Genomic DNA, 18,245 nt, shown 5'->3' on the forward strand with positions numbered 1-18,245 from the left:
GTTGGAGGGCCGGACTATAGTTTAAAAAAAAAAAAAACTATGAACAAATTCCTATGCGCACTGTGGGCCCAGGACGCGTCGGCTGCTAAGCAGGAGAGGCGGCAGCACCCGGCGGGCCGGATAAATGTCCTCAGCGGGCCGCATGTGGCCCACGGGCCGTAGTTTGAGGACCCCTGAATAGGAAGTGAATGAAACCATTGCCTACGGGCAGGACACGTTTTGTGAGGCTGGAGGCTTAAGGAGCCATTTAAGAACAAGAATGCAAAAATACCTTACTTTATCACTTTTTATAAAAACATATGGTCATGTGAACATACCACCCAAGCCAGCGCGATCCCTGACGCTTACACTTTATTGGCTTCATAGATAGTCCATGGCTGCGGGTTCCAGGTTGTAATGTGTCCATCTGTACTGTACACATGTGAATTTGCTACTCGCGTAGATGAACACAGGAAATACAGGTCACGACTGTACAGGAACCAGATGGGAATATACGGGTATCAATGTGAGAACACAAGATTACATTTTGGGTCTCAAACACACAAACACACAGATACAGTTTTCTATCTTTGTTGAGCTTCCACATTTCAAAGGCCTGCTCGCCTCTTGTCCAGACTTTGAATTGTCTGTTTGCATTGAAATGTTCCCTTTAAGAGGGAGTCAATCAATTTAATACAAATCATTCATTCAGACCAGCTGACTCAAGCACTGTTCTCTGAATTGGACTCATACTGAACAATTCCCTATTCTAGAAGCCAGGTATGATGGGGGGCAGAAAGGAAGTGGGTGGGGGGAGGGAGCCCAGCGCCCGTTGGCAGAGCTCGGCCATATATTTATTTTTCGGGCGGTTCAGATACTGGTCTGGAGGTCTCCATTGAGGAGGGTTCTCTGGGTCTCCGTGGTCTCATTCAGTCGGGATTTGTCCTGCTTACTGTCACTCCGTTCCCCGTCGTCCGTGCCGCTCACCTTGACCAAGCAGAGAACGTTCTGGAAGCTCTTTTTGAAGTTGTCAGACAGGAAGGCGTACAGGATGGGATTGGCACAGCTGTTGGCATAGGTGAGGATCACCACAAAGTCAAACATGCCTTTGAGGGCCGGCGTGGGATTGATGGCCACGGAGACGGAGGAGACATTGAAGATGTAGAAAGGGAGCCAGCAGAAAATGAAGACAGCCACCACGATGGACACCATCCGGGTGACCTTCTTCTCCGACTTTTTCCTCTTGGAGGAGCCCACGCGGATTCCCGAGGACTTCACCTTGATGATGATGAACAGGTAGCAAAGACAAATGATGGTGAGGGGCACCAGGAACCCCAAGATGAAGGCGTAGATAATGAACCCCGTGTACCACGCCCCAGATTCGCCCGGCCAGTTAATGGTGCAGCTGCTCTTCCCCCACTGGTTGCTCCGAAGCCCCGCATAGATCATGATGGGCAAGATGACCAGCAAAGAGAGTCCCCACACGGCCACATTGATCATCTTGGCCGTCCGGGGTCTCCTCCACTTGGCCGACTTGATGGGGTGGACGACAGCCAGGTACCGGTCGATGCTCATGACCGTCAAGCAGAAGATGCTGGTGAACTGATTGATGCCATCCACAGTCATGACCACCCGGCAGATGGCCTTGCCAAAGGGCCAGTGGACCAGAGCCACCTGCATGGCCAAGAAGGGCAGACCCAGCATGAAGAGCTCATCCGCGATGGCCAGGTTGAGGATGTAAATGTTGGTGATGGTCTTCATCTTGGCATAGCGGAGGATGACGTAAATGACCAGCGTGTTGCCACACAAGCCAACGATGCAGACCACGAAATAGATGAACGTGAGAACTGCGTTGCTGGTCAGATCATAGTATGGCTCCGTCTGGTTTGAGGTGTTGGCTGCCGCCACTGAGCCGTTGAGGTCTAATTGAGAGGAAAACAATGGTTGGCTGCCGTTGGCTAGGTCATAGGCCACATCCATGGCTGCCTTGCAGTCTTAGGCTCGTTCCAACCAGCCAGAGATCTTACTCTCACCTTAATGGGTCCTGGAGGCAGAGGGTCCACTGTGGCATCTGCAGGGGAAAAGGGAAGATGGGCTCATCAGTCAGAGACCACGTAAACGCTCACCCACTTCCCAAGTTCTGGTTTACCCTCGCAGACACGCCCTTCAGCTGAAAGGCGCATTATCTTTCCACATCAACGTAGAGCTACCAGCGCAGTCTCATCGGTGTGCAGAATGTTTGAGTTTTCCAGTAGCGCCGAAGAGTTCGGGTTAAGCCATCCTAGTTTATCTTGTCATCTTTGGTGACGCACATGTGGGGGATGGATGTGGCTGCAAACAAATGTACTTTGATCCCTAAGAAAAGTTAACTGGTCCAAACTGGGAGAAGGCAGAGAGGTCAGACACTGGAGTTCTTGGCCTTTTCCTACGAGGAAATCTACCCGGACCTGCCGACTTATTTGGAGTTTTTCCATTCTGAAAACCCAGTGTGGAAAAATCCCAGACTTTGGAGGTAAAACAAACCAGGGTTCCACCACGGAGCCCATGGGACCCCCTGCCCTGTACTTAACTGCTCGAACTCTCATTTGTTAAAATGGGGTGCCATGAAGGTTAAATGATGAAATGTATGTGAAAATGCCTAGCATTGTGCTGGGCTTATAATCGGAGCTCCATAACTGTTATCTTCCCCTCCCCCCATTTCCCTTCTATCATCTCATTTATCTCTAATGTATTGAAATCTGCCTCCATCATGAACCAATGTATAGTCTTAAGTGTTAAACAGATAAAAATCTGGCTTGCTTCTATTTTAAAATTGTATGTTTTAGTTTATTTTTATTTCTCCAATACCCTATGCTTGAGCTCCGTATGCCTAGGAGAACTCTTTTGTAAAGTCCCTCCATGGAATGCTCCAGAATGCTTGTCTTCTCAAACCCCAGAGAATTTGCCCAAAACAGGAGCCAGGTTCATTCTCAGACTTGAAGAGAAGGTTCCAAACGCTGATGTAGCTCATTCACACCCCCTTGATCTTCCCAGTCACCCTTGGAGGTGGGGATATTTGTTCCATTTTACAGATGAGGAAACTGAGACTTAGAGAGTTTAAGTGACTTGCTCCCATAATTGGTTGGGGCTGGGATCTGAACACAGGATACCCATGTCTTCTGCACTTTTACTCCTCTTTTCCCTCTCCAAGCTGAGAAAATGAAACTATTGGCTTGGCCTAAGGCAGTGGTCGGCAAACTCATTAGTCAACAGAGCCAAATATCAACAGTACAATGATTGAAATTTCTTTTGAGAGCCAAATTTTTTAAACTTAAATTTCTTCTAACGCCACTTCTTCAAAATAGACTCGCCCAGACCGTGGTATTTTGTGGAAGAGCCACACTCAAGGGGCCAAAGAGTCGCATGTGGCTCGCATGCCGCAGTTTGCCGACCACTGGCCTAAGGTATAAAACAATAGCTCATCACATAATTAAACAATCTATCTGCAGCCATTCAAAAACTATCACTGGGGGCTTCTTTATTCTGGACACTAGGGTTGAACAAGACATGGCTGGTGCCCCTGGGAGGTGATAATTTAGGAGGGGAGACAGGGAAAGAAGCCAGCTCATACAGGGTGAGACTTGGATTGAGATAGGAACAAAGGATTGAAGAATGCCTTCTGCTCCTGGAGGGTTCCGAGGGGGCTTCATAAGGGGAATGCTTGAGTTGGGTCTTGAATATATGAAGAGGGAGGGCAGGTGATAAAAGGATGGTATTGTTTAGCACTAAGTGGGAATAGTTCACTTGGTGGACACATTTCCACTAAGAAGGGCACTTTTCCTGCCTGAGTGAAGATTGAAGATTGCTCCTTTGCCCTGCTGGCATGACTCAGTGGCTGAACGTCGATCTATGAACCAGGAGGTTACTGTTCCATTCCCGGTCAGGGCACATGCCTGGGTTGTGGGCTCCATCCCCAGTAGGGGGCGTGCAGGAGGCAGCCGATCAGTGATTCTCATCATTCATGTTTCTATCTCTCTCCCTTTCCCTTCCTCACTGAAATAAAAAAATATATACTTTAAGAGAAAGCTTACTCCTTTATGCTTGGAGAGACTCCTGATGAGTTAAAGGGGACTTAGCCACAAGTAGTTGGGGGACCTTGTCCACTTCTGCCTCGGATTCGCTGTGAAGTCCAGGCGCATTGCTTCTCTGTTCTGTGCTAATTTCCCTACCACACAAATCTATAAACCGTGGTCTGGGCTTCCTGGCTGACCTTTCCGCACAGTACTTGGGGGGACGGCCTTGGATTTAGTGTCTGCATTGGGTAAAAAGCATCAGTTGGCACCTATTAAAAACAGAAGCTGTGAAGAACCCATTTTTTCTATCCCTAGATAAACGTGGGTTATTTCCACTGTCATTTCTAATCTCCTTGTCAGGTATTTTAATTCTACAGACCCAGACGCCTGTGTACGCGGCTGGCATTGGAGCATAATTAATCACTAGCATTTCCAGGGTCCCGTCTGCGTACCGTGCCAGGTCACACTCCCATGTCTGGGACAGACCGAAGACCTCTGGGTTGCAGAACCTCTGCCTGGTGCTTTGGGATAGGGGTGCTGCTGCTGCAGACATGCGAGGGAGGGGGGTGCTGCCCTCCAGCCCCGACTGCCTTTTTGGGTGGCGTCTCACTCAGTATGGGGGCAGTTTTTTGTTTGTTTGTTTGTTTTCTGAAATAGGCTGAGAAGTAGCCTTTCTCCAACTGTGAGGGAGAGCAATGGGCAGGGTTCAGAGCTTGGAGAGGTGGCAGAGAGCTGGGGAGCCAGTCCGGAGTGAGAGAGCGCCTTCAAAGAAGACATGGGTTTAAATCACAGCGGCTCTCACTTCATCGACAGCAAAGCCACTGCCTGCGGCCTCCGAGGGACGGCTGCGTCCCTGAAGGTGGAGTCCGGGGCCAGGCAGGCAGTGCCCGTGGCATTGTGCTTCCATGCAACGCACGGGAAGTTTGAGTTGGTGCTTTTTGATGTTTCCAGCCTACGAGTCCTGAGACACTGGAAATGGCTGGCTGTTGGTTTCCGCTGACACTGAGTCCTGGCTCTGTTGGGGAGCAGGTTAGAATGGTCTCAGGCCTCTCCTTCCCTTCCCAGGGGGGCTGTGGTTACCAGCCTAGGAACTGGCCATTGGGATATTGGGATGGAGACCAGCGTGTGTGTGTGTGTGTGTGTGTGTGTGTGTGTGTGTGTGTGATCCCCAATTCTACTGTGCTTCAGTTTTCTCTTTCTCACCAATATCGTTCCTTCATTCAGCCCCACCCCAATTCCCTTGGGGCCTGCTAAACCCCAGGGGATCCCGGGTTGGCTGGGGCCTGAGCCTCACTGGGGGAGAGACTATCCCCAAGTGCCAAGTGCGTGCTGCCCCGCCAAGCTAGGGCGCCCCGGAAAAGCAGGCGGCGCTGGCCGAAGGGCTGGGGGAGAGGCGCGTCTAGGGACAGACCGGTTCCGGCGCTCGCTTGGTTCCGGCACTCGCACAGAAAATCATCCGCCATCTCCCCTCCCCCTCCCCCTCCCCCCCCTCCCGCGCTGACCCTCAGACCCACGGTTTCCTAAAGGATCCCCTGCTGTTTCCGGGGGACACGGGGAAGACTGAAGACGGTCATGCTGGAAGCCCCGGGGTCTGTCTGCCGAGAGGCGGCAGACAGAGTGCGCTCTCCGCCTGAGCGCCAGGGAAGGGGCCCAAGACCATCAGGGATGCGTCGGCCAGGCCAGGAGAGGAGCCACAGAGAGAAGCCCCTCTTTGCTCTGCCAACTGTCCTCACGGGCTCGGATCTCGGGGTGCACGCCCACTGGAGCCCCGGCAGTTCCCCCACCCCTGCTGCTAGCTTGCTCTCCTCCCTTCCGACCCTTTTAAAGGCGGCTGGTAGGGAAGTTGTCCCGTCGCACCCACCACTTGGACACTCGGCTGGGGGACGGAGACTGGACCAGGGCGCACGCCACACTTACCGGCATGCGCCGTGCAGCCACGTCGGTTCCAGCGCTCACGGTCCCCAGTCCCACACTCATGCCGGGGACACTCGCAGGCATTCATTCCCACCCAACCCGCCCCTAAGTGGCACCAGGACGGGGAGCTGCGCACTGGGACCCACACTCCGGCCCATCCAGGTGCGCACTACTGTGCAGCGCAGATGAACCCTGCTGCCCCAGTGCTAGCGTGTCTCTCTCTCTCTCTCTCTCTCTCTCTCTCTCTCTCTCTCTCTCTCTCTCTCTCACACACACACACACACACACACACACACACACACACACACACACACAGGAAAACCTCACCTTTGCTTTCCTGCTGCAATCCTGCAATCCGCCAGCTCGGCTTGCTGGCACCTAGCGGCTGTCCCCAGCCCAGCCTGGTGCCCGAGCGCGCAGCAGCTCGGCCGGCACCCCGCACTGGGCGGCCCCACCTGCAGGCTCCAGCTCCCGCCTCGCTCGGCGGAGAGCTGCTAGCGGGGCGCAGACCGTGAGCGCTGATCCAGGATCCGCTCCGCTCTGGGCGCTGGTGGCTGTGTCGCCGGGACTGGCCCTGCGGAGCCTGAGCCCCTCAGCACATTTCCCCACGCCCCCCCTTACGTCACGGCAGCTTCGCTCCGCCCGTCGGGTCCTGTGGGAGGACGGGGGTGAGCCCAGTGGAGGAGCCTGCCGGTGGCGGGCGGGCGGGCGGGCACAGCTCAGAGGCATGGGGCGCGGGTTGGGGAGGGGGGCAGGGGGGGCTTCATGCAGGGAGAGAGGGGAGGGTCAAGCGACTTCAGTCTGCCTCCCCAAGGCTCTTGGCAGGGACGCGCACTGCCTACCCTCCGATTTCACAGAATCTGTGCTGTGTCACCCAGCAGGTTCCAGGCATGGACTGGCGCTCTGGGAAACCCCGGGGCGCTTGGGCACCTCACAGCCGGACCGGTTTGCAGAGCTGTGTCTACTGTGGGCTAGCCCTGGGCCCTGGGCGCCAGGCCCGGGAAGGGCAGGGAGACATGGGTCCCGGGGGAAGCTCTCCTCCCTGCAGTGGCCAGCGCCTCTCCGCGGTGTGCGAGGCACTCAAGGCTCCCAAGTTGCAGGCGGAGGCTCAGGCTCAGGCTCAGGCTCATCCGGCCTGTCCCGCCTTCACACAGCCTGTCCGGGCTTCAGGCTTCACACAGCCTGCAGGCGGGTGGCTGCACAGCTCGTCCCCTCAGCAGGCACCCGCTGGTCCCAGCCGGCAAGGCCCCTCCTCCTTCCCGCTGCGAGGGAGCAAAGGCAAACCAGCAAGAAGTGGGAGGTATGGCGCATCAAGTTGCAGCTGTTTATTTTTTGACTGTGATGATTCAGCCTCTGTTCCAATAGTTTAATAAGTCATAATCAATCCTGCAGCCTCTCCGTTCTCACCGTCCTCCACGGACACACACACACACACACGCACACGCACACGCACACACACTCCTGAGGACACGTTTAGAGAAAGCAAACACCAGCTAGTTTTCTCTGTGGGCCGAGTTGCCTTCGCCTGCCCATCCTATTCCCTGATTGCTAGTTCGCCAGGGAAAAGTCCCAGTCCCAAGCTTTTTAGCAGGTCGGGTGAGCCCCACCGATGGACGAGTGACTGGGGGAGGGGACCTCTGGGGAAGGGAGCAGGCAGCTGGGCCAGACTGTGTCCTGGGGTCCCCACGCGAGGGTGGACATCAGGGGTTTTCATGCGCTTTCCTCTCCGAGATGTTGGTTTGCAACCTCAGGAGTTCTCCGGGTGAAATTTGAACCCCCTCCCCCAACCCCGCCCACCATGCTTGAAGGGCAAGGAGAGACTGAAGAAAGAGCAGGCCGCTCTGATGGGCGGGTGGCAGTTCTCTGAGCCCGGGAGCCTTCCCAGGAAGCTCGTGTTGGGCGGCCACAAGACGAGTAATCTCTACCCCTAGGTCGGCATCTTAAAAGTTTATATAGAGTCCTTCACGGGGCTCCGTTATGTAGACCATCCAGGGTGAGGGGAAGGATATGCGCTCTCAGGCCGAGTCCTTGAAGCGGCTTCTAGGGTGGGAACAGTGTGTGGAACATGCAACCCGAGGACAAGAGAGCGGGGAGAAGGCTCTGACCTCTGGGTCCAGCTCTCGGGTCACCTGGTGGTCACGCCTTCTCAGTGACCTCCTCCAACAAAGCTCTTTACCTTGGATGAACCGATACAGTGAAGTCCCCCTTGGAAGCCTTTCTCTGTGATGTCGTCCCTCTTCTTCTCCCCCTCCCCCCCCCCAGGAGTTGGGGTGGGCGGGCCACCCTGGGAAAAGTGCTGGCCGGAGCCACCTCACGCTCATCGGTCTCTGCTGCAGGGCTGGACGAATGGGGTCTGAGCAGCCTTGACCTTGACGACAGAAAGTGGGTAGTGAGAACAACTGTTGATTTTGTACAGGTACTATAGGCCTCCCCTCCCCCGGAACGCCTTAGGAGGTCTGACTTTGCCACCCTCTGCACTCAGCAGCCACCCTCCGTCCGGTTCCTACTTGACTCCTAAAAGCTCTTCTTTTGACTTTCCCTCCACCTGCTGAATGAAGTCTGCGCGGTCACACCAGCATCGCCGCCACGGCCTCTCCTTCCCTTCCGCTCAGCTAGTAACTAAGTAACCAAACCTTGAGCCAGGAAAATCGAGGGGTAGCGGAGCAGATAACCTCCGCACTGGCTTGTTCGCTATCTCTGAAGCAATTAAATAACACCCTTCCCTCTTCCAGCGGTTATCAGAGAGGCAATAGACGGCAGGAAATTAAGAACAGGGGCAGGACAAAGGGCCAGGCTGGTGCTCAGCCCGGAGCGTGGGAGACGCTGCTCCCGGGTCGCCCTGGGTGAGTTCACAGCCGAGGCGCACCGAGGCAGCGCACAGTCCCAGTGGGTCAGTGGGTCTCTCGGCGGCTTAATCAGTTAGGTGGGGGAATAGTTACGCCGCCACCCGTTTCCTGGAAGTCAGCCTGGCCATGATGCCTGGAGGAAGCCGGAGAGCCAGGCATGGGTTGGACCGGGTTGGGACTGCGAGCACCAATCCAAGCAGCCAGTGTGGCTTACGTCGTCTCCTGGGGAATGCCGGGGATGGCGTTGGCCATTGCCGTGGGAAGAGTGTACAGATGGGCAGAGGGAGAGAAGGTCCCTGGCATCGTGCACACGTCCCCTGGCCTTCCTGGGACACTCCTGTGCCCACCCACAAACCATGTGCGTTTTCCCACCATCGAGAGGTCCACTCCCACGTGCTGTCTCCGAGACTAGGTCTAGAAGCTGGTGGCATGCAGAATCCTTTCCGGCATCGTGGGCCCTGACGTGGAGTTTGGAAAATATGGAATATGGTCATTCGACATTTTAAAAAAATTTTGGCAGGAGGGGTTAATGTGGGACCTTCCTTCGCTTCTCTCTCCCCAGCCCCGGCATGAGGAGTCTGGCTGGACACTTCCCCTTTTTCTCTGTTCACATCCTTGGTCCCCGGGGAACACAGTGGCTGAGAGAGTGAGCAGCCTTAGACTCTCTCCGGAAACCGCCGCAAACAAGTCTAGAGTCAGGGTTCATGGTCGGAAGACACCAGGGCTTTGGTGTTATTCCCTTTCTCTCTCCCCTTCCCCATTTTTGCAGAAATGCCCATAAACATAGAATCCGGGGGCCCAGAAAGTCTCGGGTTTATGGCCCCCATCCCATCAGTTTGCCAGCGAAGACACCAGACGCAGAGAGGCCTGGTAAGTTGCCCAAGGTCACCCAGCTGAAGGGTGGGACAGCCTCGAGGTTGAATCAGCTCTTCTGGGCCACAGACACCTGCCCCTTCCACAGCGCCCCCCCCCCCCCCCCCGCCGGGGAGTGTGAAGCCCGGTGGCCAACTGCCACCTGCCCTCCTCCTGGCCTCCGTCCTGTTTCTCAGCCCTTGACAAGGAATTGGAACCCACGTGGCCACCCCCCCCCCACGATCTTTTCCAGAGCATGCTTCCTGGAGCACTGGCCCACGGCCGCTCTGTAGAGGAGTCTGGGGACTCGGCCCGCTCCCTCCTGCCCTTGGAGATCCCCCAGGCTTACTAATCACACTCGCAGGTAGCATGTAAGAACCTGCTCTGCGTGGGGAGCTGGTTGTTCCACACATCCCTTATCTCACAGAGGCCTCTCCGCGTGTGCCGTTATTACTACTAACATTGTTATTCTGGGAAGTCTTCCAGTGAAGAAACCGATCAATCTGGACTTTCCCCCATGAACAGCCTTTCAGTTGTTTTAAGCTCTTTGCTCGCTCTCTTCCCGGTTTATCCCAGCAGCCTGGGACCTTGGTGAGAAGTCCCCCCCCCCCCCCCGCCCCCGTCCTTTCTCTACTGATAACTCCTCCTGGCTCAGGACATTCTCCTTGGCGTCTTCTTCCTGCCCCAGTGGCCACAATGATGGCTGATCTTTAACGAGACATAGCATAGTTACCTTTTGAAAGGCTCTGGGGAGGCATAAGCCGCAGGAGAGGATCTCCAGTGGCGATGCCGGCCTGATGTTGGCGCAGAGCGTCCGGAATTTCTGCTGCGGAAGGGCCTCTGTCCCCCCAAGAAACTAAAGCCGAGGTTCATCCAGAAGCTGCAGCTGCTTTACAGGGGTTCCAAAGAGGCTGCAGTTCCTTTGCTGGCCCCAGGGTGGGGTGAGCGCACAGAACTCACCACCCAGTCGGGCCTCTGCCGCCTCGGGCACCAGGCCTAGCAGGATGGGGCCCAGCAGCCCACCCCTTGGCCTTTCTTTTCTCCTTGTTCTCCCCTCCCCATCCTCCCGCCAACCTGGGGGTGGGATGCAGCCCCGATAGAATCAAATTGATCGCAGCGCCCGGGACCCTGTCATTTGCAGCTGACTCCGAAGTCTTCAGGAAGAGGCAGAGTGTGCCTGTCCTCCCTTCCATAGGAGAGGTGTCCCCTCTGGCATCACTTTTTCCTGGGCCCCTCGGGGAGATCAGGGTGGTCTTCCTGGGAACGAGGCAGCCGCAGCTTCCCGCAGCCTTTCCTGGGCTGAGATGGGGGGAGGGTGTGTGTGTGTGTGAAGGGGGCTGAGGGCAGATGCAAGTTCTTCAGAGGGGTTTTACAGCCAGATGGACTGTGGAAGTATGAAGTATCCCTTCTGCGCATGGGGCGCTGGTTGTCGCATTGGGTCCCCTCCACCGTTGCCGTGCATACCATTATCATTACTAATATTGCTATTGGGGGCCTTTAAGAGCTGTCTCGGGGAGCTTGGGCCTGGTCTTGGGCTGAGTGCTGGATCCTAGTGAGGCTGTCGCTGAGCGGGACAGCGTGTCTGGAAGGTAAAGAGGACAGAGTTCTCTTCTTTTCTGGAACCGGAGACCCGTGGCCTTGATACAGGTTTCAGCTGCAGCGCCAGGCGGGGCTTCATTGGGCAGGCGAGGCCCCAGCGATGGCACGATGGCAGGGCCACTTTCCAAGTGGGAGGAGAGGGGCGGCTCCTGCCTTCTCTCTTGTGGGGGAGCCAGCCTGTTGGCTTTGTTGGCTGGTTCGGCTGCCAGCCCCCAGGCTTCAAGCTTCGCAATGCCTGCCCACCCGCCCCGGAGCAGGTGGCTGGATGGGGGAGGGGGAGCAGAGGCCTCCAGGCCCCAAAAGTCATTCATGTGTCTCCCCTTGTTCTCACAGCCCCCAACGCTGCTGCTGCTGCTGCTGCTGCTGCTCCTCCTCCTCCTCCTCCTCCTCCTCCTCTTCCTCCTCCTCCTCCTCCTCCCCCTCCCCCTCCTCTTTTTCCTCCTCTTCCTCCTCCCCTCCCCCTCCTCCCTCACGCCCACCCCTCTCTCCTGCAGCCTGACCTCTTCTCTGACACATTGGCCCCACGGCTGTTTTCTCTGCCACTTCAGATCACCCAATCTCTCTCCCTGGCATGACCCTGGGCTTGGTTTCTAGCCTGCTGGAACCTGGGACCCTTTTGGATAATTGGACTCAGGGCTAGGAGGTATGTTTGCTCCTAGGAGAAGCGGGGAAGCTCACGGTGGGGTCCTAACTGACCAGACAGAGCAGGGACGGGGGGTGGGTCTGGGTATCACTGAGGGACGTTGCAGGAGGACTCACTTTAGGTTCTTTTATCAGTGGTCGGCAAACTCATTAGGCAACAGAGCCAAATATCAACAGGACAACGATTGAAATTTCTTTGGAGAGCCACATTTTTTAAACTTGAACTTCTTCTAATGCCACTTCTTCAAAATAGACTTGCCCAGGCCGTGGTATTTCGTGGAAGAGCCACACTCAAGGGGCCAAAGAGCCGCATGTGGCTCGCGAGCCGCAGTTTGCTGACCACTGTTTTAATGATAAACTCATTTCAGCAGAACTTAATTTTTTTCCATGCCACTCTTTACATGTACACGGCATATACACATTTTAAACTACTCACTAGAATATGGCTGGTTCTGAAAATCAGACTCATCCCTAAAAAACGATGATTTGGCACCGACGCGTCTATTCTAAACATTCTGCTTTGGACTCCAAAATGAAATTTTCAAAGAGGAGTTCTAAAAATGATCTGGCACCGGCGATGCTGAATGCATATTTAGGGTTCTAAGATGAGCACTTTCGAGCGCTGAGAAATCTGGGAGGCTATTTAGAAACAGCCCGAACTCACTTTGATGGAAAATTCTGATGTTATTGACACAAAGAAGCCAGAAATGGAAAACAGGCCCCTGACAATGGGCTCGTGCTTCTGAAGATTGTGTGTGTACCTGACGCTCTTACAGGAGGATGCAACCTTCATTCATCCATCCATCCATCCATCCATCCACCCACCCACCCACCCACCCACCCAATAAACGAAAAGAGGGTGGGTATCAGAGAAAACTTCTGACAGTGTCCTCTCAGGGGGAGGGACCTCAGATCGCCCACCTCAGGTCCTAAATCCCTTGCAAGGGCTCCAGACGCGTGCAGGGCAGTACTTGCATCTGCTGTGCCTCCGTGGACCTCGCGGATGTCAGATGTTTCTTTCCGAGCCTCTGACGTCCCACACAGCAAAGAGGCTCCGAAGGGTTGTCAGCTCTAAAACGGTCTTTGTCCCGGTTTTTGGTATCTTGCCACAAAGCTGGCGCTCCATCAGAAAGCAATTAGTGGTGCCCGTCTCTGTAAGCACTTGGTGCATTTCTTTAGTGGGGGAGGGGGCAGCCCTGGGGGGCTCCAGTACTCAGCCTGGTAAATGTCCTCCAACTTGGTACCATTCTCTGTCATTTGAAGTCCAGATAGTAAACGAGGTGCCGATAATACATGCTGATCTTTATTTAGTACAAGCTGGTGGAAGGCTGTTTGGCCAGTGAAATCTTTTTATTTTTAATTTAATTTAATTTTTATCCAGTGATATATATATATCCAAAAAGTCAAATAGTAGAACTAAGCTTCTAATGAAAAATAGCAAAATACTAGTACACCCTTCTCCATTTCTTTCTCTTTTTTTCTTTTGTTAGCCCTCACTCAAGGATGTTTTTCTGTTGATTTTTAGAGATAATGGAAGGGAGGTGGAATGACAGAGGGAGAGAAACATGGATGTGAGAGAGACACATCTATTGGTTGCCTCCGGCATGCGCCCCAACCCGGGCTGGGGGATCGAACCTACAATGGAGATAAGTGCTCTTGACTGGAATCGAACCTGTGGCCCATCAGTCCGTGGGCTGATGCTCTATCCACTGAGGCAAACCCTTCTCCATTTCTGATACATTCCCTAAGGGCAAACACTCCCATTCCTGTTGCTGTTTTTTTCTCCTTATTTAACCTCCCATGTTTATAATGACACAATTATTCTTCTGTTTCTTGATTTTTCTGTTTTAGATTCCTTGTACTTTCTGCTAGAACAAATCCCCAACTCACCATTTGCACGGTGAACCTCCCTGCCCCATTCCCGCTCCATATAGTTGCCATCCTTTTTGGTCAGGTCAGTGGTCAGTGCTGCATTATCACAACTGTGTAAACAGTACGTAGAGCTGAGCCCAGCACTCTTCTCTGCTGGCCGCTTCTTCTGGCAGAGCCTTTGTTTTCACCTGAGTTAATGATTACCTCTTTTTTTAAAAAAAATGATTTGAGAGAGAGGGCGAGAGAGACATCGATTTGTTGTTCTACTTATTTATGCATTCATGGGTTGATTCTTGTATGTGCCCTGACCGGAGATCAAACCTGAAACCTTGTCCAGCTGGCGTGGCTCAGTGGTTGAGCGTCAACCTATGAACCTGGAGGTTATGGTTCGATTCCCGGTCAGGGCACATGCCTGGGTTGCGGGCTCAATCCCAGTGTGGGGCGTGCAGGAGGCAGCCGATCAATGATTCTCTCTCATCATTGATGTTTCTGTCTCTCTCCCTCTCCCTTCTCTCTGAAATCAACAAAAATATTTAAAAAACAAAACAAATAAACAAAAAACCCTCCAAACCTTGGCCTATCTGGACAACACTCTACCCAACTGAGCTACCTGGCGAGGGTCAATGATTATCTCTTAAAAAAACAGGAACCTGCTTACTTTTCTATGTGACTACCAAACACCCATCCCCCAATTCTGACGGAGTTGAACATCTTCTCTAGGGGAGGAACCAAGGTGGCGGCATAGGTAAACGGGATAATCGCATCCTCCCACAAGCACGTCAACATTACAACGAAAATACAGAACAAACAAAAAATAACAAGAACAAAGAAACAACAACAACAACAGAACAACCATCACTCAGAACCGCCTGGATGGAAGTCCTACAGCTAGGGAATTAAAGAAGAAAGCACTGAGACTGGGCGGAGGGGCGGAGGCGAGGTGTGGTTTTATTTTTTTAAAAATCTATTTTATTGATTTTTTACAGAGAGGAAGGGAGAGGGATAGAGAGCTAGAAACATCGGTGAGAGAGAAACATCGATCAGCTGCCTCCTGCACACTCCCCACTGAGTATGTGCCCGCAACCAAGGTACATGCCCTTGACCGGAATCAAACCTGGGACCCTTCAGTCCGCAGGCCGACGCTCTATCCACTGAGCCAAACCGGTTAGGGCCGAGGTATGGTTTTAATCGGGAGGGTTATCTTAGCTGAGGACCCCTCCCGTGAGGAGCAAGGGGTCCCACCCCCACACCAGGCCCCAGCCCAGAGTTCCAGTGCCGGGGAGAGAAGTCCCCATAACCTGGGGCTGTAAGAACCAGCGGGGATTGTGGCTGATTGCTGTCTTGGGTGGCTAGAGGCGAGTCTCCCGGGAGGGAGGGCTGGAAGGAGGGTCAGGGAAGAGGGGACTGGAAGGTGAGTGTTGGATTTCACATCCAGGATATCACTGGTGCCTCCGGACAGGACGTGGTGTGGGCAGAAGGCAGACGGCAGGGCGTTCGGGAGGGAGGCAGTGAGGCGGGAGAGGTGGTGGAGGTGGCAAGTGCAGGCAGCTCTTTCAGCAGCCGAGTGCGGAGAGGGGGAAGAAGCGATGGCTAAGAGGAAAGCAGACGGCTGCGAAGGGGTTCCTCTAAAACGCTGGTACATGTCATACACACGTAACAGGAGAGAGAGGGAGCAGGCGAGGGAAGAGATGGGAAGGAAGACGGACTGGGACAGCGTTAGGGCTTCGTTCACATGGGGGGTGGCGAGGGTCTTAGGTCTAGAAGTGATGGCTGCCTTTAGTGTGGGTGTGGGTGTGGGCGCATATGGAAGAAGCAGGGATTTCAGAGAATGTTTTCGGCCCCAAAGTCCTCCATATAACCAACACTTTCTGATTGTTGACTCAGTTCTAGACACCAGGTTTCTGGCCGGGGGTAAGGAGATGACAAACACACCCGGGCCTTTAGCCAGCTCACTCTCTAGTGGGGCAGCCAGACATTTACAGACCAACGTGTGAAATGCTCTTGGGATTCTGCCTTTGCCCGGAGTGGCTGGGTCAGGGAGCCTTTACCAGGGGCCTGGTGCCCACCTGAGCGAGGTCTGCAAGGATGAGGAAGAAGATTTCTCTCTCCCTCTCCCTCTCTCTCTAAAAGAGAACTTTAAATAATTTTAAAAAGAAGTGCCAGGGCCAAAACCGGTTTGGCTCAGTGGATAGAGCGTCAGCCTGCGGACTGAAAGGTCCCAGGTTCGATTCCGGTCAAGGGCATGTACCTTGGTTGCGGGCACATCCCCAGTAGGAGGTGTGCAAGAGGCAGCTGATCGATGTTTCTCTCTCATCGATGTTTCTGACTCTCTGTCCCTCTCCCTTCCTCTCTGTAAAAAATCAATAAAATATATTAAAAAAAAAAAAAAAAAAAAGAAGTGCCAGGGGCGCAGGAAGCTGGGCAGCGTGGTTTAGATAGCAGAATGTGAGGCAGAATAACAGCCTCCTTGCTTTCTCCACATTGTGGGCAAAGCCACATTTTAAAGTCCCACGTTTAATAGTCCTGCCTGAGCCCTGGCTGGTTTGGCTCACTGGATAGAATGTCGGCCTGCGGAGTGAGGGGTCCTGGGTTCGATTCTGGTCAAGGGCACATGCCTGGGTTGTGGGCTCGATCCGCACTGGCGGGGCGGGGTGGGCGTGCAGGAGGCAGCCGATCAATGATTCTCTCTCATCATTGATGTTTCTATCTCTCTCTCCCTCTCCCTTCCTCTCTGAAATCAATAAAAAATATTTTAAAAATATAGTCCTGCCAGAGCCGGGAGGGTGGGTGAGGACGAGGACAAATATTTGCCCTGTCTCTCTGCACCTCGCCCAGGGATGTTGCTTTCGGTGCAGAATCCCGCCCAGCCCTCAACAACCCGGGACATGGAGTGATCTTCCTGGGAAAACAACTCCCATCCCCACCCGGCCAGCTCAGTGACTTCCTTCAGGCCTCCCCACGAATTAATACGGAATTGGAGCCACTTTCCTAGGCTCCGGCTCGCATCCCTTCCCCCGCTCGCTGAGGGAGCCCACGTGGAGAGACTCGAGGTCACCCCGGAGGCCCAGGGAGATGGTGGGTATCCCGAAGCTGACGGACAGACCCCAGACAGACATAGGTCCTGGAAGCAGAGTTGAAAGAGGACCTGCCCTCCCCGCCCGCGCCACCCCCCAGGGCCTGGGGGAGTCCAGAGGTGGTTTGGAGGAGGGGTCCCCGGAAGAGGAGGGCAGGGCGTTGTGGGGTGGCTGTAACAGATGGCCCAGGAGCCAGTTCAATCTTCCTGCCCAGCTGTCACCAGGAAAATGTGCCCGAGGCTGGAAAGGAGCCAGCGAACGGAGGGGAGAAAAATCAGGCTTCCAGAGCTTTTGAATTTATTATTATTATTATTATTATTATTATTATTATTATTATTTTTTAAATCCTACTTGAGAGAGAGAGGGATGGAGAGAAACATGAATGCGAGAGAGGAACATTGATTAGTGGCCTCCCCAATGCACCCCAACCAGGGATCAAACCCTTATCCTAGGTATGTGCCCTGACTGGGCGTCGAACCTGCAGCCTTTTTGGTGTATGGGACGGCACTCCAACCAATTGAGCCACCCAGCTGGGGCCAGAGCTGTTTTTATTTTTCATTCTTCCCCCTCCTCTCCCCCCACTTCCAGACAAGGGTGGTCTTCTTGGAGTACAGACAGCAAACAGCCTTCCAAGCCAGCCATGTGTCGGCTCGCCGGGCTCCAGGGTGCGTCTCCCGTAGGTGATTCGTTGGCATCACCCCTGCCCCACCCATCGGTCATCCCCTACGGTCCACCTGTGCCAGGCCCGTGTTTGCAGAGCTCGTGCTGGGCAGGTAGCCAGTGGCAGGACCCGCAGGGGCAGCCTGCTTGATGGCTGCATTGCTGGGCAACACTGGAGGAGTTTCCCACAGATCCGACGTCAGCCCTAAGCTCCTCGCACAGCCAGGCTGTGCCCAGCGCGCTTCGAGCATTTTCTTTTTTCTTTTTTAATATATTTTATTGATACTTTACAGAGAGGAAGGGAGAAGGATAGAGAGTTAGAAACATCGATGAGAGAGAAGCATCGATCAGCTGCCTCCTGCACACCTCCTACTGGGGATGTGCCCACAACCAAGGTACATGCCATTGCCGGAATCGAACCCGGGACCCTTCAGTCCTCAGGCCGACGCTCTATCCACTGAGCCAAACTGGTTTCGGCACTTCGAGCATTTTCTATGTCAGGTCAATGTCAGGGCCTCTACAATGTGAGCAGGAGAGACGGTCAAAAACACTTGGGTTGAGAGGACAATTATTTTTGTGGTTTTTAAAAATATATATTTTTATTCATTTCAGAGGGGAAGGGAGAGGGAGAGATAGAAACATCAATGATGAGAGAGAATCATTGATCGGCTGCCTCTGGCACGCCCCCTATTGGGGATCAGGCCCACAACCCGTTCCTAACCTCCTGGTTTCATAGGTCAATGCTCAACCACTGA

General features: G+C 54.0%; 2 protein-coding genes across 4 annotated transcripts in view; one reads left to right on the forward strand and one right to left on the reverse strand.

The window, feature by feature from the left end:
- The window catches only part of SLC39A11 (solute carrier family 39 member 11), a 463,057-nt gene that overhangs the window by 12,215 nt on the left and 432,597 nt on the right, over positions 1–18,245 (forward strand). The window lies entirely within an intron of this gene.
- SSTR2 (somatostatin receptor 2) lies at positions 271–6,560 on the reverse strand. 3 transcript variants are annotated; one of them, XM_080678032.1, is made up of 3 exons: positions 6,273–6,498; positions 2,013–2,050; positions 281–1,901 (listed from the first exon to the last, which is right to left on the reverse strand). In XM_080678032.1, the coding sequence occupies exon 3, from the start codon at positions 1,738–1,740 to the stop codon at positions 850–852; it is 891 nt and encodes a 296-aa protein (XP_080534158.1). In that variant the 5' UTR covers positions 1,741–1,901; positions 2,013–2,050; positions 6,273–6,498; the 3' UTR covers positions 281–849. The 3 variants fall into 3 exon arrangements, with proteins under 3 accessions (XP_080534156.1, XP_080534158.1, XP_080534157.1); XM_080678030.1 differs by having other exon boundaries at positions 271–2,050; positions 6,273–6,560; XM_080678031.1 differs by lacking the exon at positions 6,273–6,498 and adding an exon at positions 5,949–6,025 and having other exon boundaries at positions 281–2,050.

The sequence above is a fragment of the Plecotus auritus genome, assembly GCF_963455305.1.
Source record: "Plecotus auritus genome assembly, chromosome: 7".
NCBI lineage: Eukaryota > Metazoa > Chordata > Mammalia > Chiroptera > Vespertilionidae > Plecotus > Plecotus auritus.

What these genes read in the sequence shown, in the direction of transcription:
- SSTR2 (XM_080678030.1), bottom strand. Translation starts at nt 1,959, where the DNA reads ATGGATGTGGCCTATGACCTAGCCAACGGCAGCCAACCATTGTTTTCC.